The 26405-nt window shown below is 40.3% G+C and overlaps 1 protein-coding gene across 4 annotated transcripts in view; it reads left to right on the forward strand.

Annotated features, from left to right (window-relative positions):
• BMPER (BMP binding endothelial regulator) overlaps positions 1-25426 on the forward strand; it is a 144862-nt gene extending 119436 nt beyond the window's left edge. For all 4 annotated transcript variants that reach the window (XM_090142283.1, XM_031608358.2, XM_090142282.1 and 1 more), the window contains 2 exons: positions 19811-19941; positions 24839-25426. In XM_090142283.1, the coding sequence (XP_089998409.1) occupies positions 19811-19941; positions 24839-25020 (313 nt within the window). In that variant the 3' untranslated portion in view covers positions 25021-25426. The remainder of the gene's footprint in view (positions 1-19810; positions 19942-24838) is intronic.
• The last annotated feature ends 979 nt before the right edge of the window (positions 25427-26405 follow it).

The following is a 26405-nucleotide window of genomic DNA, read 5'->3' on the forward strand; positions in this document are numbered from 1 at the left end:
ATTTATGTGGGCTTGATCCAGTTAGCCATATAGATGATTATGGGTTGTTGTAAGAGATGAGTTTCCATGTGGGATGATAGCCTTCGGATATAGAAAGTTGCCATGAAACACAGCATGAGGAAAGAGAAAAACAACTGGGGCTGAACTGGTGTCATATTTCTATTTTACTTCCGAAAAACTTAAGGCTAAGACATCCAAATTGCACAAGAAAAAAAGACTTTAATCTGCTACCTTAGCATGTGCAGAGCTCCTTGAGGACCTCAGTCAAAGCAGAACACACAGCTTCTGGCAGAAAACCTAGAGCAGTCTTATGTTGCTTAATACAAAGGTGGAAGTCCTAATGAAGGAGTAAGTACCCACTTCAATGTAATACTGCTGTGTTGTTACGACAGCACCGCAAGCAGTGTGGCCATATACCAAGCTGTAGCCCAGTTAGAAACAGAAGGAGACAAAAGTCTCATTGCAAGGAAACAATCCCATCTCTTGGTTGCCAGAACTTAAATTTTGAATCTCCAAATCTTTTCATGAAAGATTTTTTTTTATAAGGCCTTCATTTTGGACATGGATGCATGAGCACATCTGTGGCTTGGTCCCAGCTCTGCCATGTATCACCTATAGAGTATCCCCTGAGTGACTCCTCAGTCAAAGCCTTAAAATGTGAGTGTGCAAGATAAAGTCTCCAAATTCAGAGTGAACCCTCTGAATGGTTGTTAGGCAGCTGCAGATTGTCAGTCCAGCTCTCCCAGCCTTGTGATGCAAGTGGGTTATCAGCTGTGCAGAACATGGAGAGACAGTTAAAGTACTTTAATGCCCAACATTGTAAAGTTTTTCAGACGCACAAATTGTACCAAAAGCTGAAAATATGTGCCTGAACCACCCAGGCAAAAAGTACTTCAAAATTTATTTTGGATGTCTTTTATACATCCACCCTTCTTCTCTGTCTGTCTCTGGTACTCTAGCTGTATTGAGGCATGCATGCAAAAGGAAAACCATAACAAAATCTCTCTTTAGAAATAGATTCTGAAGCAGTGACCTTCTTCTGAACTTTACATCATGGTTTCCGTTGGCCAACATGCTTGGAGCAGTTTGAAATTTCCTGGCTGCTTATCCATTGGCTCGGCAATGGGGTTTTTACTTTGTCCTTGCTGCCCAGTTAGTGGGCAGAGAGTAGAAATGCGGTTGTGGAGGGGCTTCTGTCCTGTGTTTAGATCTCCTAAGCACCCAGCAGCTTTACTAATGTCAGTGTTCTCCATTGAACTTGTGGCAGCATTACTGAGGAGCAGGTTTTAAGGAAGGGAAGCTGGAGATGCAGACTGTAGGTGTTAAAATTGTCACGCTTTTTTTCAGTTTGATGGGTGCAGCACTGAGGTCGTGCCAGATCTCAGAGTCTTTACGAGAAGCTAATGCTGAGGACAACAGCTGGATGCTTGATCTGCTCATGACAAGTGAGAGACGTTTCCACTTAGCTGATTTCTGGTGTCTGCATTTTCTGACTTGCACGCTGTGAGGTTCCTCTGATGGTTGGAAACAGTAATAAAAGTGGATTTAGAATGAAAAGGTTCAGTTCCACCACGTGGTCTTTCAGAGTGCCATGAGTTTTCCATGTAGGTTTCTGGGAAAAGGACTGCTCTGGGGGCCAGAAGTACTTCCCTAATGTGGTAGGATTTGCGCTCCAGCCAGAATAAAAGGAAGCTGGAAATTCCCTGGAGATAAGATAGCAAGTGTGACTGACAGTGCAATAGGATATCTGGATATGGAGAAATTTGGTTTAACTGTTGCTATTTAAGTAGAGGTATTAATAGAGACTGTCCATTTGTGTTGCGGATGTGAGAACAAAACAAACATCACACAATGCCAGTTGTTACTGGCACCAGGGAATGAAAGAAAGGCTTTCTTTTCGTGCTCTCAGTACAAGCCTGTGGCCTGGCAATTTCTATAGCTCTCGTCCCCTTTACGTTAGCTCAGGGTCGGACCGTAATGGCACAATTTTCATCCATCTCACTGCAGCTGAGATGGTTTGCTTGAGGCCACCCCAGGAAACTGTATGTGCAGGTTCACATGTCATTTTAGGATTAATAGAGGAGCGTATTTTAAGCCTAGCCTAGAGTGCTGTACAACTGCATGCAATGAATCACAGGCCCTGCAACTTCTGCTGTGCAAAACAATAGAGCTATTTCTTTTGATGATAGAACAATAATAACAACAATCATAGATAATTATAACGGTCCAGAGCAGTTGCTCCTTGCCAAGCTCTTCTTTTCAGCCTTTAACCTCACATTTCCCCATTTGTACAATGAATGGAAAAACCTCTCTGTGTCTCTTGATAGCACAGAACACAGGAAAAAAGAAAATGCATGCTGGATTGTCATAGTGACTGGTAGTGCCTAGTTAGTTTTATAGATTCCTATAAAGTTATAGGAAAACTGCTGCTGTGTTGTTTCAGGTTATAGTATGGGGAAGCACTTGTTTCTTCTGTTGTCAAGAAGAAATCTCCATTTTGAATATTACCCCTAATGAAGCTGTTTTTGACTTGGATAGCTCAGCACTGATTAATCCGAAATGATACAGCGAGGGCAGTTTATATCTATGGAGTCTGGAAAGTGCCAGACAAGTAACTCACTGATAGCGACAAGGGAGGGACACCTTCCCCAGCTACGTATGTTCCTTGCTGCTCTTGGAAGTCAGATGCAGGAGGTGTGTGCTGGGCGTGCACTTGCGGAGAGCTGCGATTTGGAGAGGCCGGGTAGCACATGTCTGCGGTGCTCCAGGCAGCATCAGAGGAAACCCTAGGAAGCATGTGCATCCCAGAAACATGGTTTAGATATCACTCTGTGGTCACAGGGTGTGATCTGTACATTTTGTTCATCCTCAGGAATGCATCGCGAGTAAAAAGAAAAAAATAAGAGAGGCTCTGCTTGTCACACAGAGATGATGTGAAGTGAATGCTCCTGTAGTGATGAAGGAAGGAAAATGGTGGCAGAGCTGAAGGAGTGACTTGAGAGAAATCACTCCTCCTCCATGTCATCATTATTTCTGTGCCTCCCTGTAACCAGTTCCTAAAGGGAAGGTCGGGCATCATTAGTTAAAGTTGCCCGTTGCCTTCAGGTTTTGAAGAAGAAATTCGGGCTTGGTCTTACTTCTCTCTTCTGTCACCACAGATGTGAGACTTCACCATCAATGCAAATAATTTTACAACTGCCTCTGGTTTGAATCGAGCCTGCTGAGGAAAGCTGTTTCTATTCAGTGAGCAGTATGCAAGTTGCATTAAATGAAATGGTGATTTCCCTCTGTTATTAGATATTTACATAAATAATTAGCAACTTTCCAAGCAGCATCCTCAGAAGAAGCAACGTAAGGATGCTGGGGGTCTTTTCCCCGCTTCTACAGTGGGATTATTGTCAACGCTCTGTGGTAAATGCATTACTTCATTTTTTGTGAAATAGGAGATTTTAATGCCAAGGCTCTCGACCTGCAAGTGCTTCATAAATATGGTATTTATGATATCTCACAATTTAAAACACACAAACTAGACAACTTTTGTAGGAAACATAAGAAAAAATGGCATTTCAAACTACTATGACTTTAAAAAAAAAAAACAATGTATTAGCACATGAATGTAGTTATGTTTTGGGGCTATGAAGTTTTTTTTACACTGCATTGACTCTTGGGCTTCAAATTGCCCATGTACTCGAATGTGAAATGAAGTCTGAAAATGGACAGTGGGGAAATGGAATGCCTCTGAAGCTCATGTGCTGATCTCAAGCAATCAGGGCTGCTCACTATCACTGCAGCTTCTGATTAACATTAAAAACACTAAGTGTGTTGGCTATTACCCTCAAATAGTTCATGGTGCAAAGCAGATGTGTAAGCGGGTGACCCTTCCTTGCCTCACAATTTGCAGTCTTTGGAGAATGTGAGCATTGTATTTCTGTTTTCCTTAAATTTGAGGTTCTATTTGAATAGAAAGAGAGGGGAGAAGAGCGTTTTCTGAGCCTGAGTAGCATGGAACTAAGTCTTGTCATGAGGTCTGGCAAATTCATGGTCTCCAGTGTCCCTGGAGCAGAGGATCTGCTTTGCTGACCTTCCCAGCAATTCTTGTTCTTCTTGCTACTGTATTTCTAAAATGGAGGGTTCGAAGCAGAATTACCATTTCTCACGCTATTTCTGAAGAAAGATGCAAGCTTTGTGAAGGACCAGATGTAGGAGGGATTAAGGGAAACATCTCATAAACTGTCCCTGGTGAGACTGAATGTATGTGATATTATTCTGCTGCTGAAAATAAATGTAATGCTTTACCACAGAACTAGATTTGAAGCTAGGAAAGCTGGGTAGAGATGCTTGCCTGGAGCTCTCTTTGAATCTCTGTTCTTTCTAGTGAAACTGAACTGATTTATGGTTGTGTCTGGAATCTAGTAGTGGCCCAATGTGGATCCGGATCCAGAGGCAAATGTCCTTAAAATTGAGCGTTCCATTGTGTGTATGTGTGGATGTGCTTATGGGGGATGGAGAATGAGTTTAGTTTGTTACTAAATTGGAACAGATGTAGGGTCTGGAATTGAAGATTTTGGTTCTCCTTGTCTTGTGGAAACAATGCAATGCTATCATTTCAACTGGTGAGCATATGGCTTAGGTCTCAACTTTGTTACCATCTCTGTTCTGAGTTTTATCCAAACTGAAATACAAAATAAAACTCAAATTATATGGTCTCAGAAAATAAAACGGAATAGATGTCAGTAAGAAATGTTACTATTCCAGTGGACAGAAATCTTTCAAAGTCTCTAGCACTTTCATATACTGTTGGCATGAGTTTGGTGAGGCTGTAGACTGGTTGAGATCATGTATCAAAAAGTAGATGGCTACTTATGCTTTTCAGTTCTATCATATGTAGCATCACAAATAGCATATCTTTCATTTTTAAGAGTTGATCTTCCAATTTGCTATTTTGAAATCTGGTTGAGGAAAATTATATATGAAACAAACATACAAAACTGGCATACAAGGGGAAAAAAACACTAATGAAGGCATGTACTGAAAGGGAACATTTAATTCTCCTCAAATAATTCATGCCATTTTATGGTTTATTTGAAATGAAGTAGTCGGTCCTGGCGGGATAGTAAGTAACTTGGCACAGGTGTTCGGTTGCATCCATGGAGAAAAGAAACAGCTCTTTTTGGAGAAAAACCAGTGTGTAAGTATGAGAGAACGTTTTCAGAGCTAGTCGTGTAGGATGAGACGTCAAAAGCAGCTGGTACTGGCCAGCCTTACCTGGCATTGCAGACAAAAAATTTCACCCTGGGCTTCAACAGGATAGAGTTATACCAACACGGAGTGTTATTGGAAAATCTTAACCATGAAAGAGCCTTCTTTTCTCAAGCCAGGCTGTGTCCTCCTATAACCAGCTTCTCAGAAGAAGGGAGAAGTTGGTCTGAGGTTAACCACATGCCCAGATGGAACCAGCTCGGACATGATCATTGTAGATATTTATAAAATAGACTCTTTAGATGAAGCTAGAGCTTTCTGCTTAATGTCCAGAAACCCTTAACAATGTCTTAAAAATTCAGTTATCCATTTGCAAGTCCAAGCTTTTTCAATTTAACCATTACAGTAAAAAGCCTTCCTTGCAGGTGAAGAACCTAGGATGCTAGTGTCTAGCATGAATAAGCTCATTTTAAGAATTTGGAATGGCTTCTCCGATATAGTTCTATACACCGTTCTGCTAGTACATAACTTAATTGGAACTAGTCTGTTTTGCTTCTGTAATTTGCTCATCAAACTGTTTCTTCCACTAACATTTCAATGCGATTGAAAAGTGGATGTATTAGGCAGAGAGAGGAAAACATAATGGGGTGTCTGTAATATTTCCTATCTGCAAGTGACACATTCTTCAGCCTTTCTCCTTGTGCTCGTGTCAAATCCAGTCAAATCCTGCAAATCCAGCAGTGTCAGGATAGAACTACTTACATGGAGTACCCTATGAGGCTGAAAGCGCGCACAGCAAGAAATTTGTTTTAGAACTTACAAGATGGCATGCTGTCTTGGAAGGCAGCGCTCTAATATAACCATCAAGATGGCTTATAAAAACAGATCTGAAGGAGTACAAAGGAAAGCTATTTGCAGTGCACAGCAATACATTTTATTGAGTGTACACAACCAAGAAAGGTATGCTCTGTATTTCTTAGCACATCTGTATACAACAAGTATGTACTCAAGGAAGTCTTCTCTTCCCAGTGTGAAATAAAGACTAAAGAGCAAGAGCATGTGGGCATAAAAATTAATGTTACGTTTTGCATAACAAGTAAAGGGGGGGAGATAATACTCTGTTTTAATTTCTAAACATTTAATTCTGACTACCTCAAGTCTTCCTGCACTTAACTTACAGTCTTTTTGTCACTTCTCATCATGAAAATTGTTCATTTCTGCGAGATGATAAACAGGTGTTACTTTTCATTCTGGCGGCAATAGGATTTTGGTGCAGGATGAAATGATCCTACCATTAAATAAGAAGCTCACAGTGGTGTTGTGAAGCTTAATTTGTTTGGAAAATGCTTTGCAGTATTCAGATGAAAGGCGCTCTGGATATTCAAAGTATTATTACTGCACAGCTGGTGGTCTACACACTGCAGATGTTTCTTCCATGCTGTTGCATGGTTACTTAAGAGGCTTCTCTGTGCAGATGTTCACAAGTGAGCATGCACAACCTCCTCCGTCTATGTTTTTTGACACGGATTTTATTGCTGCTTGACTTTTGATCTTAAAAGAAATATTCTTCCACCAGTGAGGCTGCTTTTCTTGCTTTTTTTCAAGGCTAGTAGGTGCTATGTGAGTGTGCGCCTACATCCTTCTTGGTTCAGCCCGCATTTCAAATGACAGCATCTGCAGATATTTACTGGGCCTTTCTCTTTAGCCTCCATTTCCTTCTGTGGCTTTTACTCATTCCCACAGTGTTTGACTCTGGGGACTCTGCTTTTTCTGTTAATATTCCATCACCATCACTCTCTTCACACAGACGTGTTGATTCCCTTTGTACTCCTCGCCCAGATGGGATCAAGAACTGTGTTGCCTCCTGATTCTTTCTTTCCATGGCTGCTGCTACTGTTACATAAAGGGACCTCTAAGAACCACTGGGTTTGACATTAACAATAATCTCCCTAAGAAGATGTTAAGGTATGAAGAAACTCTAAATGCATATATGGTGCTATTCTTTACTACCAGAAGTACGGTCTGACAGCAGTTGACATCCATGTGGAGTGCGCTGGAGATGCACAAATCTCCATGGAAATGTTCTATGATTTCATCAACCTATTTGGTAAGGAAACCATTGTTAAAATTTACGATCCTCTTGTTGTGCTGTTATTCTAGCAAATGGAAGAATATCAAATGCAACACAAGAAGGGCAACTGAGTAAATGACTGTCTAACCTGAAGTGCAGTGCACAGATACTATATTACTTACCTAGAAGCGGAAAAGGATCAAATCTGTGTACACATAAACAGAAAGTCACAGATACATGCACACACATACTGAAGTGTTCCTTCTGCATTATTTTGAAGAATAGATTTCTCTAGACAACGTTCAAGGGCTGCCATGTTGCAGCTCAGAGAAGTGAGTTCTGGCCATATATCTCCAGGAGAAACTGAGAAAGCAGTGATTCGAAGCTGACTACATCCAGAGAAATCACTTCAGAGAAACCACATCACTGTCTATAGCTCGTTCTGAAGAATTTGTTAGGAATCAAATCAGAAGGCACAAACTTTACTGAAGAAAGTTAAGTCTGGAGATGAGACGCTTTGAGAAGATGGGACTCGTGTATGATGGGTGTATAACAGCACCTTCCACACCCTTGCGTGCTCCCCTCTGACAGACTTATGGCACTGCCTCTCATCCAGCTTCCAAGCTTGCTTCCTCTGTGACTGCCTTCCCCTACTTTCAGCGCAGCTATTCCTAACAATCAGCTGGCCTGCGTTACTGAAATGGGAGAGGAAAGGAGGGGAAGAAGGAAGGAAGGAAGAAAGGGGAGAGCTTCTGGTGCTCTGTTATGACTTTGTTCATCTCCATTGATTCATTGACCAACACCTCTGCTCCTCTGATATATCCCTTTGCTCATTCTGGCTAGGTATCTCAGCTGAAATCTATTGATCATACAAGTAACATCTGAGTGCGTATTCTCTTATCCTCTCATTCATTATGATGTGATCCTTTCTGGTTTACTTATTGCTTGGTAATAAACATTTCCTCTGCACGTGATAAAAAATGTGTTAAATTACTGGCCCCAAAATAGTGGCTGAAAATCAGTCAGGAAGGGCTTTTACTGCCACACTGGCTTGAGATTGAAATGTTTAATACAGTAGCTCTGCTAGGAATAAACTAGGCTTCCTTACTAACATAATAAAATGCAGACCATCCTGAGGGGATGAGGGAGTTGCATTCCAAAACTTGCACTGCGAGCAACTGAAGTTTAATGGAAAACTTTGAAAAGATTATATTAAAAAACAATTTTCCTTCTATATATCGTACACTCTGTTTTACATTTTCCCTGTTCCCTCCTTTTTTCCCTTATTGGCACAAAATCAGGATCTTTGTTTTGACAGAGCTAATCCGCCCGTGCTTTCACATGGGCCCTCAGGCTTCTCACCTGTAGAAAGATCCATGGGAGCAGCAAACTACTGAGTAGGTGCCACATGCTCACCTCCGAGGGAAGAAATCCCTGGCCTCCCGGAGGTATGGACTCCAAACGTTGTGGTTCCTGAGGACTCAGGGAGAACATGAGCTACGAAGCTTGTGTAACCTCCAGTAACAGCTCTTCCTTCTGTATTTCCTTCTGGGATTTCCCTCTCCTGTCAGCTGGGTTTCTCTTTAGGAGCTGTGCTGTGTTGCTGCTTCACCACAGCTGTGCCACTGTCTTGTTTCTGAAGGCTGAAAGGAGTAGCCGGTTGAAAATTTCTACCCACGGACTTTGCTGGTGAGAAAGCCTGAAAGTAGCTTGAAACCACTGCCAAGTTTGACAGCAAGCTTCAAAACAAACTGGTACAATGCTGAGATCTCTCTGCTGCTTGTGAGGAAAGGCCAGGGAAGACATCACAGAGTGAAAAGTGATGGAGAACGAATTGCTCTATGGCTCCATCAGGCAGTTTGCTCAGAGTGACTAACAGCAGGCACAGAGCTCTTTGGTAGAGTCTCTGCCTAGCCAACAAAAAGAAGCAAAATCAAATTTATATGTTCAGGACTTTTTATATATTGCCTTCGGCACTGGTCATCACCAACAAAGTAGCAAGAAAATATTTCAAAAGCGTGGAGATGATGAGTTTATGATTATTTTGTGATAGGGAGGGTTTGCTTGTGGTCAAGGCCAGTGTTTCTCTTTAAAGACTTGCTGATTCACATCAGAGGTCTCTTTGTATTTAGCCGAGTAAATTACTGTGCCCGAGCCAACACTCTGAAAGGTAAGTTTGTCATGAAGGAGAACAAACCTTGGCTCTGTATCCTCACATCATCTCATTCCACCTCACCCAGAATTAGGTCATTCTGACTTTACAACATCCATGTGGGTTCCTGTGGCTCCCAGGCAAGGCCAATATGTTGTGGAGTCACTATGTCTAGTACAGGAAATTTTAATTCACAGCATTTTAATTCAGGAAGATTGAATTTAATGTATAGCCATGCCCTGAAAGAGTCTGGATCCTTCAAAGCCTTGAAGTACGGCAAGAAAGGCTGATGACAGTCTTGGGTCTTAGCTCCTGTGTTGCCAGAAGGAAAATTCCCGTTGATTTCACCGGAGCCAGCACTTCATGAACAGTGTTTTCAGGCTTTGTATTTTCAGGCTCTGTATGGTATTTTACAGTTGAGATCTTGCACTTAAGAAGATTAAATGACTATGGTACCTTGCAGAGCGCCACTCATCAAAAGCTTTCTAGGCATGAAGTGCAGGCTAAGACAAACTGTGCAGAGATCAGCGATTAGTAGCCAAGTTTCTGCCTCCTGGCTGAGTGTTGGGTCGCTGTTGAACTGTTACACTCACTCCCTGATCTGTTGAATCTGGAACAGGACCGTGGCAGCGTTGCCACTGCTGTTAGACAGCACTTCTCTGTGCACTGATGCCCTCAGGGTTGAGATGCCAGTTGGGCTTCTGCCTGCCAATGCCACCTTAGGAACATGTGGAACAAAAGCATACGTGTACGAAGAAATGTAAAAGCAGGTACTGTGTCTCTAGCATTGCCAGGATGCCTTGCCAGGGCAACTGAGCCAGGACCACACTTTTGGAATTGGGTGTATGAACTCTACCTAAATCATACTGTAACGTGCCTTCATCTTCGTATGGGTCTGGGCCAAGACCACACAGGAAATCATAAAACCAGGAAGAGAGTTTTTTGAACAAATAAGCTGGTTCTTGTGCCACTTCTTGCAAGTCATGTTATCTCTGGTGAAGAGCAAAATGTGAAGTATCTGAGATGAAATTCAGTGTGGGTGTGTGACAGGCTGAAAGTACGACATGCTCACGGTGAGCCTGACTGCTGAAATGAGACTTTGGCTTCTGCTTCGTAAAGGAAACAAGATGAGGAGTTAGGCTGTTTTCTGAGTTGTGGTCTCCTGTCTTTCCTTTACTCTCTCTATTTCGTATTCCATGTGGAGCTAGCAACTTTTTAAATGCTCTGCAGCCACCTAGAGGAAAAATATGCTTGACTGTAGTTAATTGCATACGAGTTAAGCCACGAACTGCAATATGCAAAGTTTAAGATTATGAGTTTCTAAACTAGCCAGCCTGTTTATTATTATACCACAAGACCTCCTTGGAAATATACACAGTGAATCATCATCAAAAGCTGAAGATAACTTCAGAATATATTTATACAATGGAAATACTTCCTGTGTCCTGCTCTTTGTGCTTGTTATTGGATATGACATACTTTTATGACAGCATGGCAGGGCCACGGTATATTTAGTTGGTAGAGAAAAGGAGATTTCTTGTTTTGAATTTTCATTTTGAAAGATGTAAATCTTGTGGTATTTTATGTGGCTGTTTCACGACTATGGCAATATCTAGATGGTTTGTGTTGCTGTGGGGCCATGACTTTAAAACCTCTGAATAATTTTTGAGGTTCTCTCAGGGGTGTTTATAAACTCTTGGCAAAACTCTGTTTTTTCTTGGGTGAGAACTGTCACACAGAATACACTAATGGACTCTCTGTCTACTAAAGTGAAAGTTGATGCAGTCATATTAGATTCATTTAGCATAGTCCTTGTTCATCTGCCGTGTATGAAACACAAAACCAAAGTTTACTGTTGGTTGAAAGCATCTCTTGAATGTTACAAAGTTAGATATTAAAACATCTGTTCTTTTTTCCTGTATTGACTGTCATTTTCAGTCTGTAAAGAAGATACAACTCTTCAGTCTCCACTTGAAGAACTGGAGACTGGGTAGAATCTTTTTTATAATTTGATCCCGGATATGGAGCAAAAGAGAAACTTTTATGTCAGTTGTATACAAAAACTGCAAAATAAGATGGATTTTCCATGTTAGCTACACCAGAGTACAGAAAATCCCAAATTCAAATTAGCAGCTAAGTGCTAAGCTAAACTTGTGCAGGTAGCAAGCGGAATGGAAATTTAAAAGTACTGGTATGCATATTTAGAAGGTCCATTAGGACGTTTTCCCTATATTTTCATCTCGTAAGAAAGACTTCATATACGCATTTGAAATGATATTTGAAATGCTGGTATGATGTGATCATCTGAAGTGGTGTGAATACTGCTGTATTGTGTTAAAACAAGATAAATAATAAGAAGGATAAATAATAAGAAATCTTACTGGTTTAATAAATTCAAAATAGAAGATTGTGAAGTTTGGGAATTTGTCTAGGTTGTGGCTCCTGGGAAGACTTGATGAGGTTCTTGAGACAGAAAACAGGTTGGTGTGGTTGAAAGACTGCAGCAGTGTTTACTGCTTTAGCCAGAGAGAATGAGTAGTGAGCACATGGGCTGCAGTCCTTAGAACACTGGGGCCATGAAAGTTAGGATTTTGGGTAGAAAATCCCATGGGAGTTGACTTCGAATATTAGGATGTCAGAGTGCCAAGACTTTTTGCCAGAAAGCTTTGCACGAATACCTGATCAGCCATAGCATTAGACATAGCACTGCTGTAATTTTCACCAGTTCTCTGATGTATATTTGCAAGTGGATGACGGTGGGTGTTAATTAACTAAAGAAATACATATCTTCAGAGATCAGGTTCCAGCTTTTGAACCTACAGTGTCAGGTTCTAGGTGGTTCTAAATTTTCATCTGTGGTTTCTTTTTCTTTTTTTTTGTTGGTCTAAACTCTTTATTGCATGCGGCCTCTTTATAATGATTTTGGAAACTCTGTGTGTTCTAGAGCAGAGTTACGAGGGTTCTTGTTTTTTGCAATTAGATGTACAAACTAGGTGTACTTTTTGTAGTAATGCCAGTAAACAAAGTGGAACAACTTGTTTCATACTGCTTGAGTAAGTGAGAAAAAGAAAGCAACTATTGATGAACATGCCTCAGCGTGATACTGGGCCCTTCCTTGAAATGTATTAAGAAATACATGTTGTATGTATATGTCTTCTTTTTGATAATGATTCTGGATGAAAAATTTTGATGCGTGTGCAGAGAAATTGTTTTTAACTGTTTCACTTTGAGGTATGTATGTTATAGAGGAAACCCAACTAGTTTCAGACGTACAGGTATTTCTCTTACATGTCGTGACTTTAAAAGTTAAACCCTGCATGTCTCAGCACAACTGCGACAGAATAACAGAGGGGAAAAATTCTCCCTCTTTCTGAAAGTGAGTAGGACTGAAAGGGGTCAGTTTTTCCAGGGTTGCAGATGATGTTTCTCTGTTCTGTTGGAGTTTTTTTGAGCAATAATTTGCTCTCTGTTAAAGTAACAAGTCAGCTGCTCAACTGTACTGTAACCTTCATCTCTAGGAAATATTCTGAGTCATACAGATGCTTCTCAGAGCCCAGCATGGGACTCCATTGTCTTCCTCAGTGGTGGCTCGGCTTTTTCCCCATGGAGGGATTTTAGCCAACCTTTCCATTCTCAGGATCAGAAAGAACATTTAAAGATGCAGAGCCTGTATGGGTCCAAGTACAAGACAGAAAAAGACTACTTGACGCACTACTTGGAGAATTATCATGAAGAAAGAAGTAGGGAGGGTTGGTTTTCGGTTTTTGTTATTGTTTTTTCCACCTTCTCTCCTTTTAAGTGCCTTTACCACTGTTACTACATAGGGAAGACTATAAATGTGATGTCAGGCTAGCGGTGTCCTTAGAACTTCAATTTGATGTCGTTTTAGATGATTTTCTACAACGTATCATTGTTCTTTTTACCATATTCTTGTGGGTAACGTTGGTTAAGGCAGTAAAGCACAAATCTGGCACAGCATGCTGTTCATATAAAAGTTAAAAATATACACAGAAGACTCTTTTTGGCATTTTCAAAAGACTTTTGGATAATACATTTGGCAGCAAGCAGCGTAGGTTTATGGCGCTATTGTGCAGCACAGTATGCTTTTTTCAGAAGTCTGTATGGACCTTCACTTCTTCAGCATCACTGGAAAATGTCATTTTTGCTTACCCTTTGTGAGGAAAGTAGGGTTCTGACTTCTTTTAAAGGAGCTGTATATGCAAAGAAATCAAAATTGAATTACTGTCTGTCTCTGCTATGTTGGAAATTACAAACAATAATTATCACTTACATTTAAAACATCCTTTTCCCAAGTCAACCCTACTTCTCTAAACAAGTGCTACAGTAGAGTGCCTTGGAAAGGCAGGGATGGATGTGTGATTCTGTTTAATGGATTCTGAGTGCCAAAATGACTGCTGTGCCCAAAGTGTCATATAGAACTCTTCCTCTTTGGTGAAGTTACATATTTTATTCTTTCTTTCTTCTGAGATTCACACAGCAACGCAATCCATGGTTGACTCAAATTTACAAAAAAAAAAAGAGGGATAAGGATGAAATTTGAACTCACGGTTCAAATGCCCACTGTTGCGAATTCCTTTGCAATCTGCCAAAAATAATGCTGATATTATCAAGCATTATGGCCAGGACTCTTCTTACACGAATGAGACTTCCCCATGGAAAACATATGCCTGCAGCGGATCTGATATGCAGTGCTCACAGAAGATGTGCTGTGGTTTCCATTTCTGTACCCACGCTTTTAGATTTTATTTATTTATTTACTGGACCAGATCAGTGATAGGGGAGTTCTTATACCATGGAAGGGATATCCAGTCCAAAATGCATGTAGGTTGCCTGCCACTTATTCTGGACACTTTTCCACTTAACAGAAAAATGAATTGATGTAGTGATGACTTAACAGTGATGTAGATGCCTTTCTTAGATCTCAAATTTAAGGAAATGCTATTGTTGTTATAATGTGTAGGAAAAGCAGAGAGAATGTGCAGGTACAGTTATCCGGTTATGTGGTTTTAGAAAAATATAATCCATGAGAATGACTGTCCACTGCATGAAACAGTCTGTCCCCTAGGCAACTGCTTTGAATGAATGCTCAGCTGATGTAAGGACTGATGTAAGGACTTCTGTATTTTCCATAGCCTGCAAAATTACCTCCTTCATGAGTTGTCTGCTACTTTTGTATTAAAATCAGTAAGTTCTGGAGAAAGTGAGAATGATCTCAAAGCTCTGATCTCAAGCCTCAAAGCTATAAAAAGTCTCCAGCTCTAAATAACAAGCTTCAATACTTCAGAAAGGTTAAACATGCAAAACAGTTTACAATAGCAACAGCATGAGCCATTGCATTATATTTTGGAGTATGGTTCATTTTCTATTAAAATTGCTTCTCTGGTGGGAGAAATAAGTAGTGGCAATTTATTGAAACTTGGTAGGAAAAACAACCCACACAAACTTTCTTTTAGCAATGTACCTACAGACAGGAGCCATTGGCTTTATTTTTTCCTATAAACGGGGAAAATCTGGGATTAGGAAAAATGAATCCTGAGTTTTGCTGGTGAATTGAGAGCACTCCATTGTGACATTAGGGATACAACCTGGCTGTTGTGTCGAGTTTGGCTGTTTTCAAAACCAGTGCTAAATTTGGCCAACCTTGTACTGAAACTCCTATTTGGCATCCTGTACGTTCTTCTCTCACAGGCTGGTGGGACTGGAAATTAATTCTCTCTAGGCAGATGGCCCTTCAGGCTTCAGAATTTCTAAGCACACAGCTTATCTCTGCTAAGAACAAGCATCTTCAATACCTCATTTTTCACACACACAAAGATGGGGCAGTGATGCACCATTTCCAAGAGCTTTTGCAATGTCTGCTGATGGAACAGTGAAGGGGCCGTGTTTTTTTCTGCATGGTGCCACTGCCTGAAGGTACCAAAAGGTTTGAAAACTGTACCACACCACATTCCTACTGAGAAATGAGAAAAACAAAATGAAAAAAAGGCACTGTCCATCCTAACATGGCCCGAGTTGCGTGCACTCCAAAGTGAAGAGGGCTGCTGATGTTCGGCATGTGACACCAAACATCTGCAGTTACGGTTCCTGCATGGCACAGACTAAGGCTGTAGAATTCACTGCCATGATCTTCCTTCCTTCCTTCTTTTTCATGTAGCAGGGGACTCAGTTCTTTGCCCTTTGTGGGACTTGGAGACTTTCCATGGTTTAATGTGAAAAAGGGCTGTTGCCGAAGGAGCGTACTCATGCAGTTCACTTTGAAGATGTGGAAGCAGCGTGTGTGTATATGTGTCTCCTTCCAAGGTGTGTCCTCCAGCTGCCGGATGCCTTCACTTTCATGGATTTCCCTTTGAAACAGTGATTATAGGCACCCAATTAGCGGCATCTCTAACACAGACCCTGCAGGCAGTGTAGGCAGCATCAAAAGGAATCGCAGCAAAGCTCATAGTGCCAGCGGAGGATTGAGAGGTTGGCTGTGCTTTGGTATTTATTCAGAGCCAGGACTCCAAAATAACGTGCTTTTTGAAGGAGAGCTCACAGGAAGAACAGCACCTTTTCCCTAGTTGGACGTGAACAATGTCAGAGCCTTTTATTCATTCAGTGTTCTTGAGTGTTCCCGCTAATTATCTCAGCTACTATGCAGAGAAAAGGGTTGAACAGCAAAAGCCTGCGTTGTTCCACATGTAGGTATGTACATGAGTATCTTACTCTTGCAATTGGGATTTATCTTTTCAAGGGAGCATGAGTTTAGATGATAAAATGCTTCTCAATGATTTCACTGTGGGAAGAGTTAAGGATGCGTGTATTCTGTGTGTATTTTCATAGTCAGTAAAATGGCTTCATTTTATAAGTAACTTCCGCTGCAGTCTTCCTGTGGGATTAATTTTTTATGACTTTAATCTTTTGATGTTTTAAATGTATTCTCACTTCTAGTTAACTAAAGCAAATGTTGTGGTCTTGGAAAAGTCACAGCACCATGGAAGACGCAAAGTCTCCACCAGTGGACAGTATGGTAACTTGACAGTAGAGCTTCATTATCAGCTCTACTTCTTGCAGGTTTTTAGTAAAAGCACATTTTTCTGTTGTATGAACAGTCGGTTTAGAGTACATATAAGCCAAAACCTCTGCATACATGCAGCTACAGTCACAGAATCCATTTATCAGTTTCAGAGAAGGAATGAAGAGGAGGAGGCAGAATTTAAGGAAACAAATAATTCTGAAAAGTGCCAATGGGGAGGTTAAAAAAAAAAAAAAAAAAGTGTAGAAATACCAAAGATTGTTGAAAGAGGAAAGGTTTAGGACAGCTTACAAGAATAATTTTGCCAATGTATCTTATGAAGAATCCCCTCATAGCACTCTGATTTCAGAAGTGATATAACAGGCCCCATCTCCCCCCCCAGCTGCCAATCTATCCAACTACAGTTAATGTCAGTGCATTAAATTTGCCACTAATTTCTTAAAAAATACATATACATATATATTGACTGACTAAACTTGAATGGTATGGTTATAGTTTCCTTTACTATCATTTTTCATAATCATTTACCCTTAAGAGTAATTAGCAGTTGTAATTCATCCATAAAAAAACCTGCAGTCTGATGATTTCTCCTTGGCCAAGCCTAGGGAGTGAGCCCAGCAGTGTCACCAGGATAAAACACTTCAGGAGAACAAAAATACACAATTAGCTAAAAATGAAATGAACCAGAAAGTGCTGACTGTGTCATACTACTTTCCTTACTGGACACCCATACTGAACTCATTAGCAAACAGTGCTGATCCCAGACAAACTGGAGATCTTTCATTCTGGAGACTTTTGGATGCACATGGCTGTTTCCATGCCAAGGGCTAATGATATAGCATAGAGTGCACGCAGAGGCTAAACTCAATGTGTTTGCTATGCTGCCATCCCACGAACTGTAAACAGTTCCCTTGCCCCCTGATTCTCCAAACCATGCCAAGGTCTGGTAAAAGGAGCGCTAGCCTTGCCATGAGAATGCCATTAATTAAAAAGAATCAGTGAAAAAGATGGTGAACCCAGAGATTTCCTGACTTGATACGAGCACCTGAGCTAGATGAAACTGTATAAACTCATTGCAGGGGGTAGCATCCTCCTCTGAGTAATGCTAAAAAAATGTATTTATGCTCTCAAAACCAGAGTAAGTACCTCAGCTTTTGGGTTTTGTAATTTCTAAAACAGGAATTGTGTGAGCATGTTACCAGGCTGGCACTGGCAAGCATCCCTAAAGACCTTGGGCATTGATAATAACTAAATCTTAGTGGAGAGCCACAAAATGTGACTGAGTGATACTAGCACAGAAACAAAAAGATGATGAAATGGTATTTTGATAACTGACTGTGTGGACATTATTACAGATGTTCTTGGTGATAATGATTTGCTAGTGTAGGAAGCAAGCATGTACCTATCTGGAAAATGAGGCATACAAATCCTAAATGGCATGGGGGCATGCCATGGGCATAACAGGATGCTAGTAAGAGACTACAAGCACACTGTGCCAAAGGAAATAGTGTGAAGTTAGTGTGTCACATTAAAAAAGTGACCCTTTATGCTTATGTGAGGTCTTTTATCAGCTAGCAGTGACAGTGTCAAAGGGCATTGTTGATCCATTCCTTACAGCTGGGATACCCATGCAGCAATTTCTGGTACTGGACTTGATGTAAAAGGACCACAGAACTAAAGTGAAGTACAACTACAGTGTCCTGGGGAGGTAATGTTATTTCAAATGAAAACCACAGGTCTGTAAATGCAAACGTGCTATAGATTCAATCAAAAGTAATTTCTATATGCATATCATGTATATACCAATAAGTGCAGAACAGCTCTTTTTACGCTAGCACTTATGTTGCTTAATCATTGCATTGAATTTCTTGATGGAGATTCATTGAGAGGAAAAATGGTAAAAAGTTTATGGAAGCATCAGGCAGAACTGAATATATGACTATATGAAAAGTTACTGAAATAGACAGCTACTCCAACAAGAGTGCATTGTTGGATGTGAAGAAAGAAGCTTGTCTGTGTTTGACAGCAACTAAACCTCTCTCCTTGTTTTAAAGAAAGGGCTCCCAATGACTCTGCAGTATCCTATGGGCACTAGGGCTGTAGATGACCTTGTCTGAAATACTTTCTCCTTTTCAAGCACTGGCTATGGGGAATGTTTCTGGATAAGTTGGCTCATATCCATCTTTTTCCTAAAGACAGTTGAATCTTTGATCTACAGCAACAGCAGTTAACATGGAGAGCTCACACGTGACTTCAACCCCTAGTTCTAGAGAGGCCTCGCAAGCGTCGTCTTATCCTCTCAGAAATGGATAGAAGACATGGATATGCAAGGTTCAGGAGGTTCATACCTACTGTCCCCCAAGGTCCAGAGCACTCCCAGGAAGGCAGAGGAACCGAGGCTCTGTTTCTCCAAGGGCTGAGTGTGTCGTCTCACACCTTGTCGCTGCCTTCATGCAGACAGCAGATACTTGCCAATTCTGAACTTACATTTCCGTATCTGCAGAAGCACTTAAGAATTTTGCATATGCGGAAACTGTCAACTGTAAATCTGCTGTCTCTTGCTAGTTGTAGTTTAGAACTGTGCCAAATGGGCATATGCATTCTGGTTGAGCTAACTTGGAGTACAGCGGTGACACACACTAGCAGTTTTGCTTAGGGCCATGTTAGCAGCTTTTCTCCTGCCATGTTTTATAGTGATTGCATCTTTCACTATGTAAGAAGATGGTGCTATTGACAAGTGCCTATACGGTTTCCTAGCATAAGAACTATTCAGTTATGCTGTATCAGCCCAGCTCCTTTATAAAGTTATTTAGCAGTACTACAGGTTAGAAAACACATCTATACATGCTTTGGGGTCTTCAGAATCAGGAGAAGCTGAAGGCAATTTGGTGAGAAGGCACCAGTTCTCATGGAAGGTCATGTACTCATCGACTGCTGAAGTCACCTATTTAACACTGCTGTCATAATTACTAATAATTCTATTACGTTGTTTCTTTCCAAGGAACGAGAAGAATCTTTTACTGTGTGTTGATGCAATTCGTTGCAAAAATGGAGCTTGCATCCTCCCTTTGTGGTCTCAATGCTCTCTGTCTGACATTTCTTAGTTATTATTCACACATCTCTCTCTGTACCTGTCTGGTTCTCTCCTTGTTGCTCTGTAGCTCTCTGCGTCAGAAAAAGAGATGAGCCCTTTGCATTTGGCAGCACAAAAGCATTTACCCTTCTTGCCACTTAGCACAGATTTGCTGTAGCGTTGAGCTGTTGAACTCCTGGAAGAGTACAGGATTCAGACCTCAGTGAGATTCCTGCAAAATCTGTCCTTGCTTATTTGTTTTGGGCCTTTTTTCTCCAGGTCTTGTGTGACAGACATGTGTGAGTGCCCAGTCCATAAAAACTGCTTCTGTGAGTCCTTCCTGGCCTATGCTCGAGCCTGCCAGCGGGAAGGGCTGAGAGTGCAGTGGATACCAGAACAGCACTGTGCAGGTAAGCATTTTGCAAATGCCTCTTTGTAATTTGTGTATAGGTTAACAGGCTCTTTTACCCGAGGAGGAGGTTCATATATGAACAGGCTAGGACTTTGAACTATCACGTATTAGAGATGTTTGTTTTGTTGCAAAACTGATCACTTTTAATGCCATCTAGCATAATTTTATATACTTTCGGAAAGAAATGCATGCTTTTTCCTATTAGGATCGTTACACATTTGGTTGCAGGTGTTGTTTAAATTCTTTTGACCTACTGCTAAATCACAGCTGTAGTTCCCTAGACAACATATTTGTATGGTTGCAAAAGGTTCAACAAGGGAAGAAGAAAGAATGTCTTTAATGGGAATATCAAAATGCAGGTAGGTGTGCATTAATCTTGGTACTTGCACCAAATTCTGCGTGTGATTAGGACTGCGTTAATTTCAAGTAATTGTAAGTAATTGTTTCCATGAGAAGTGGTCACATGTGGTCATCGTCACTTGAAGTAAAATACAATATTGCAGATGAATTTTTCCCCTGATGATGATCTCAGTAATTTAGGATACTCTATAATGGTCTTGGTTTGCCTGGAAATGTATTCAGATTTATGTAAAGCAATTTGAGTTGGAAAAATACGAGAGAAGGATACTCAGTGCTGGTCAAAGAGCACTCTGTGGTCGATTTTGGTGATTGTCTGTGGCTCAGGGTCTACTCTCTCATCTTCAATTTCCTTTCCTGTTGAAGACACAATAGCAGGAATGGGTGAGTGACAGAGCAAATTACATTTGATTGACTGTTCCCAAAAGGCTCATCTTTTCTTATGACACCAAACAAGGTGTCAGTAAGTGAAAGCACTGTTCAAGGATGTGGTCTCAGCACTGATAATGTAAGCAATTTTAATCTATTGATCCAGTAGCAGATACATGCAGACCTTGAATTGAGCAGCCTGACTTCTTTTCTTTTGTTGTTTTTTTTTTCTTTTCACCAAAGCATTTCAGAAGGACCTCACTGTTGCAGATGCTGTAAAATGAATAAAAACTCCAGTACTTGCCTTAAGGAGTTTGTAAAAGTGTTGACATATCATGGCTTTGCTAATTGAGTCGTCTTTTCACATTTTTTCTGTTGTTTTACTAAAGTCAGAAAAAGTTCTTGAGAGAACATTAAGAAGGAATTTAAATATACATCTTCCATTAGAGCTAATGAAAGAATTTTGTAAATTCACCTGAATTTTTTAACCTCAGTGCAGGCTTATAGAGAGGAAAGGAAAATATTATTAAGCAGAAAATAGGGACTGGCTGTATGTGGTCAAATACCCTCAAAATACTTTAGCATCTGGGGTCAAACAAGTAGCACAGTGTTCTACAGTGAGTTGTACAGTAAGCATTAAATTAAATAAAGTGCATCCACTGCATCCGTAAAATGCATCCTTATGTTACCTGTGGCCAGCACCAAGATTTTATTTTTTAATTTACCTTTTTATTCCACAGCTGTAGTTACAATTATTATGTCCTAATTATGGATGAAAGTTTTTGAGTATGAAACAATATATCCATAATAAAAAGTTAGCTTTCTGTGCCTTTCATTTCCTTTTTGACATTTCATAGCTGGTGGGATACCTGGAAGAGCTGTGTTCTGATGGAAATTGAGTATATTTATTAGTAAAGTTAGGTTTTAATTATTCTATTGTGTGTTATAAAACCAGTTCTTGTGTGGTTGCCAGTTCCTATACATTGACTGCTGTACACTTAACTCATTTTTATAATCTTTAGAAAGCTTGTGCTGTCTGGACAGTCAGCCAAACAGGATGCTCAGGAGGCTGAATTTCCTACATGCTCTTCCTCCTCCCTCAGTTCAACAGTGCATCCTACTTCTAAGGCCTTGGCAAAATATTTGAGTGCAAAGCTTGCTGGCCTTTTGAAGCTTTCTTGGTAAAGGGAATGCCAGTTGTTGTTTAGCATGGGCATGCTACAGAGAATAAGCACACAGGAACTATAAGAGAGTGCTAAGTGCACATGGTGGCACTGATACGCTGAAACGCTCTAATAGCCTCATAAAACTGAACAATTTTCTGCTTTCATCCCTATGTGAGAGAGGAGGATGAGGCTATACCTGATTTTGACTCTTCTCTCTTGGGTCTCCTCCTTTCTGCTATTGAATTTTCTGGCCAGTCACTCTTTTTCCCTGCTGCAATTTGCTTTTCTTTAATGATTTTATTCTGTATGTATCAGAGGGAGAAAGGCTATTCTGACTTTTCAGTGGGAACTTCTTAAGCACTGAAAATCAGAAAGGTCAGCACACGTGTATCACGAGTTTAGCACCCAGACCTGTTGCTGGATTTCAGGCCCCATAAGGGACATCTAAATTGAATGTCCTTTGACACACCTTGAAAGCCCAAATTGTACAACATCAACAGAAGAAGCTGCAAAAACAGTAGCTCAGAAATTTCTGTGGAAACAGATCATTCATTTCAGCAGTCCCTGGGAAGCCTGCTGCAGAATGCCTTTATTTTTATTTTTTAAACTGCTGGTGAAGTGGAATGTTCTAGATGGATCGCACCACATGTTAACAACCAAAGCACTCAACAATAAGAACCATCCAGGGAGCTCCAAACAGCAGCCATTGTACTCTTCTGATTTTTCCCTTGACGGTAAGCTAAAAACACCATCATGAAGTGACTACAGCAGAGAATAAAGCCATTATATCTTCCACATGGCATCTGAAGCAGAAGGAGGTATCTGCAATGCAATAGGGCATCTATCCACGTGTAGGAGAGATGGGGAGTACCTAGGGGTTCCACAGCTGCTGATGGCAGCCTGTCATATATTCTCTTTACTTCGGGGTAGAGAGGAGCAAGTGGAAAAGAGATCTTGAGCCAATTTACCTCAAACCTCCTGGCTAAGGCACCAAGCATAGCCCAGGTGGAACAAATGGGCTGGCTACTACTACTGTAAAGCTTTGCTTTGTGGGTTGTGTGCAGCCTAAAAGCTTACGATCGTAGACCTTTTAAATGAACTCATGTTGTGCTTTGAACATCTTGGTCTACTTTTCTACACAATTAATGCGTTTACAAAATGTATTAACAGATATGTTTGCAAAGCTTCTGGAAGTTCTGTGCATTTCCACTCCACTGGAAATTTAATCTCTTTTCTTAACACGCTGTGGAAATGCAGAGTTTGCAGTGAATCTAGCTTTTTACTATATCCTCAATTACTGCTTGCATGCTTTTCCAACCTTCTAAATTTCCCCTTTAGTTTAAATTTCACTTTAATTTTTTTATTTTGCTTATTCCCTTCTTCAGTGCACACAGAAGTTATGCAGAGCAAGATAGCAATGCGTAGCTAGAAAAATGTCCCCAAAAGATATATACTCCCAAGCAGAATAAGCTTATAATCTCAAATACTGCTGAAAGATGATTTCCCCATCTTATTCTAGAATGATGTTCAGTAAGAGGTGTCTCTCAGAGTTCTTGAGTAGTTTGTTCTAGAGTTTTCATATACTTACAGCTAATAAACTTTACTTTCTAAGATCTACCTTATATCTATCTAATATTCAGCTCTTTAATTTGCTGTAATTCCAGGATTACTGCCTGCTGTACTATCCATTTTTTTGTCTGTATATTTAACAGTTGTCCTGAAAATGTTGTATTCATTTTTCTCAGAATTTCTTCCTTCTTCAGTGCTCCTTTTTGCATGGGTATAAATGCTATAAAATGTGTAAGAAGTAAAACTTGCACTGTTTTGAAGATCACTTTTTTACTGACAAAGAAGAGCCCTTAAACTAATGATGCCTTAGAAATAAGACTTCCACCAGCCTTCCTGGAACACTCTTAAGACTTCAGTATTTTAATCAGTTGTTTTTTTCTTTCCTGCACATTTTCTCTTTGTGAATCGTGTCAGTGCTGTAGTGACACTCTAAGGCTATTCTGCACATCAAAACAACGTTTTTGGTCCACAGTAGAGCTGTTCTTTAACAAAATCTTGACCTCCAATCTATCTCAGAATTGAAGAAATCTTTCTAAGGTAACCATCTCTCTGTAAATAGCAAGAGATGGTTCTGGATGCTTGAGAGCCTGTTACCATCTATAAACTATTTTTTCAGTACTTGTTTTTGCCATCAGCACAGCTGTTAGAAAGAATAACAGGCTTTTATTTGCTATTGAACCGTGCATTATTCTCCATACTAAAAAGGCAGGATATAAAATGTTAAGAGTTTAAATATTGATCTGTTGGGCTTAGAGTGCTTTTAGCTGAGACCTCAGTGGTCTTTTATGTTGGAAATCCATTGAACTGTCAACTGCATAAATCAATGAAGAGATACTGGAATCATTAAGTATGAGAATCTTCATTCTCAGTGATCCCTTGGTAAAACAGCATGAAGGATGGAAATCATTGATTTATATATATATATGGAACTGCTGAATTAACGGCATTGTTTTGATAATGCTGCAATATGCAATACTGAAAATATAATCTTAGAAAGTCTGCTGTGGTGAATGACTGTCTTTTCTTCCTGTAAGACTGGAGCTGCTAACTGTCTAGCCATGTAAATATTTCAGGAATCTTTGATAAAAGGTATTGTGTATAACAAATATGTAAACAATGTTAAGCATTAAATAGAAAACACTTCTGTTCTAGACAGGAGCCTTGCCAAACTGCTATAGACTGTCAGTGGTGTTAAAATTCTCAAATATTTCAAGACTGTTAGGAACCTGATGCCTTTTTCATTGGGAAGTTTACTGTCTTTATGTCACATCACATTTCATGCAGTGGAATCTATTTATAAGTAACTTTTCCTCTATCGCAATACCAAAATGTTCTTTTAGATGCCTTCAGTAGAAAGTAAGCAATTGAATACGTAATGTTCCTTGTATGACTTTGTGTAATGTGCATCTTTTGTTTCTTTTGACTGCCTTTCAGCAACCCAGTGTAAACACGGTGCAGTTTATGACACCTGTGGCCCAGGATGTGTCAAAACATGCGACAACTGGAATGAGATCGGCCCATGCAACAAGCCCTGCGTTGCAGGATGCCACTGTCCAGCAAATTTAGTTCTTCACAAAGGAAGATGCATCAAGCCAGTCCTATGTCCTCAGCGATGACATTTGTTCTCTCTCCACGGACACTAATGTGGCTGTCACTGACCCATCCGATGCTCACAGACAGCAAAGGACTGCAGCTGTTCGTGCGCAGGTTCTGCAAAGTACAGAGTGTAAATATGCTCCTGTGTGTATTCATGTGTGTTTATGTATACACATGTGGCCCCAACAAAGATATATAAATGTATACTGTGTGTATGTAGATACACATATCTATACACAAGTGCCCTAAACGTAAGTACAACCCATATATTTATATACACGTACACACACACAGACATCATTTCTATATATCATAGAAGGATGAATTATTATATGTATATTTTTTGCTATAAAGTTTATGTATTATTACTTCTAAAACCCTTATCTGTAAGTCATTGTATAAATAAACCAGGTGTTTTTAATATAACGTAGTGGCACGGAAAGATTGGATGACTTTGCCATTGCATGAGTTTGTCGTTTCCAAGGAAACTTTTCTAGGGCTGCAGCATTGCCAGACTGGATTAGTTTCAACACAGAACCCGGATTTACGGTTGTACGGGAAACACATTTCTCTGGAGATGGAGGATTTATCTGAGAATATTTCATGCATACCTTAGAGCTGCATAGTGATTGGTGACAGTGCTTAATCACGCAGAGAAAGCTAGGGATCGGCTTTTACGCCTTACTGAAATAACTGCGCAAAAGGATTTCCAGCGCTGATTGGCCAAGTGCCAGCGGGGAGAGATTTCTTTCTGGAATGGCACCAAAAAGTCAAGGGCCAGATTTTTCAAAAGTGTTCAGCACCCAGCGGCCTGCTTTGAAAATCTGACCACTTCCCATTTCATATCCTAAAACCCCGTTTATGTTGTTGTGCTTGGCAGTAGCCGTGAATACACAATAAGGAGCTTGAAGAAAACACTCACGCACGTTTTAGCCCCTCTAGCATGTTCTAAACTGCTGGGCTTGTTTCATATTTCGCCTAAATATTATGCAGAAAGCAAATCCCACTGTGAATTGGAGTTTTTGATTCTGGTGTGCCTTAAAACGTGAAATAATACCGGGTTTAATAACTAATAATAATAACTAATTTGATTTATCAGCATGGCCAAGGAGAAAGACAAATTCCCCTTTCCAAAGAAAGCCAGTAGAGAATTCAGATACTAATTGGAGAACTGCAGTTTATTTCCTTACTGGTCTTTTTTACCGGTTTAGGAACATGTGGGCTCTGTGAAGTTTGCACGACTTTTGAAGCATCCCAGGGGAGAAGCAATAATATGGGATTTCATTAGAAACTGTTTAAAAAGCCATACAGCTTTCTCAGGTCTGAAGGGAGGGGGAGTAGGGGTGTATTTTTCTTCCACTGGAAAGCCTCCTGTAGAACCTGATGGCATGTTCTCCAGAGAAGA

The sequence above is a fragment of the Phasianus colchicus genome, chromosome 6 (assembly GCF_987193195.1).
Source record: "Phasianus colchicus chromosome 6, bPhaCol1.hap1.1, whole genome shotgun sequence".
In the NCBI taxonomy this organism is placed as follows: Eukaryota; Metazoa; Chordata; class Aves; order Galliformes; family Phasianidae; genus Phasianus; species Phasianus colchicus.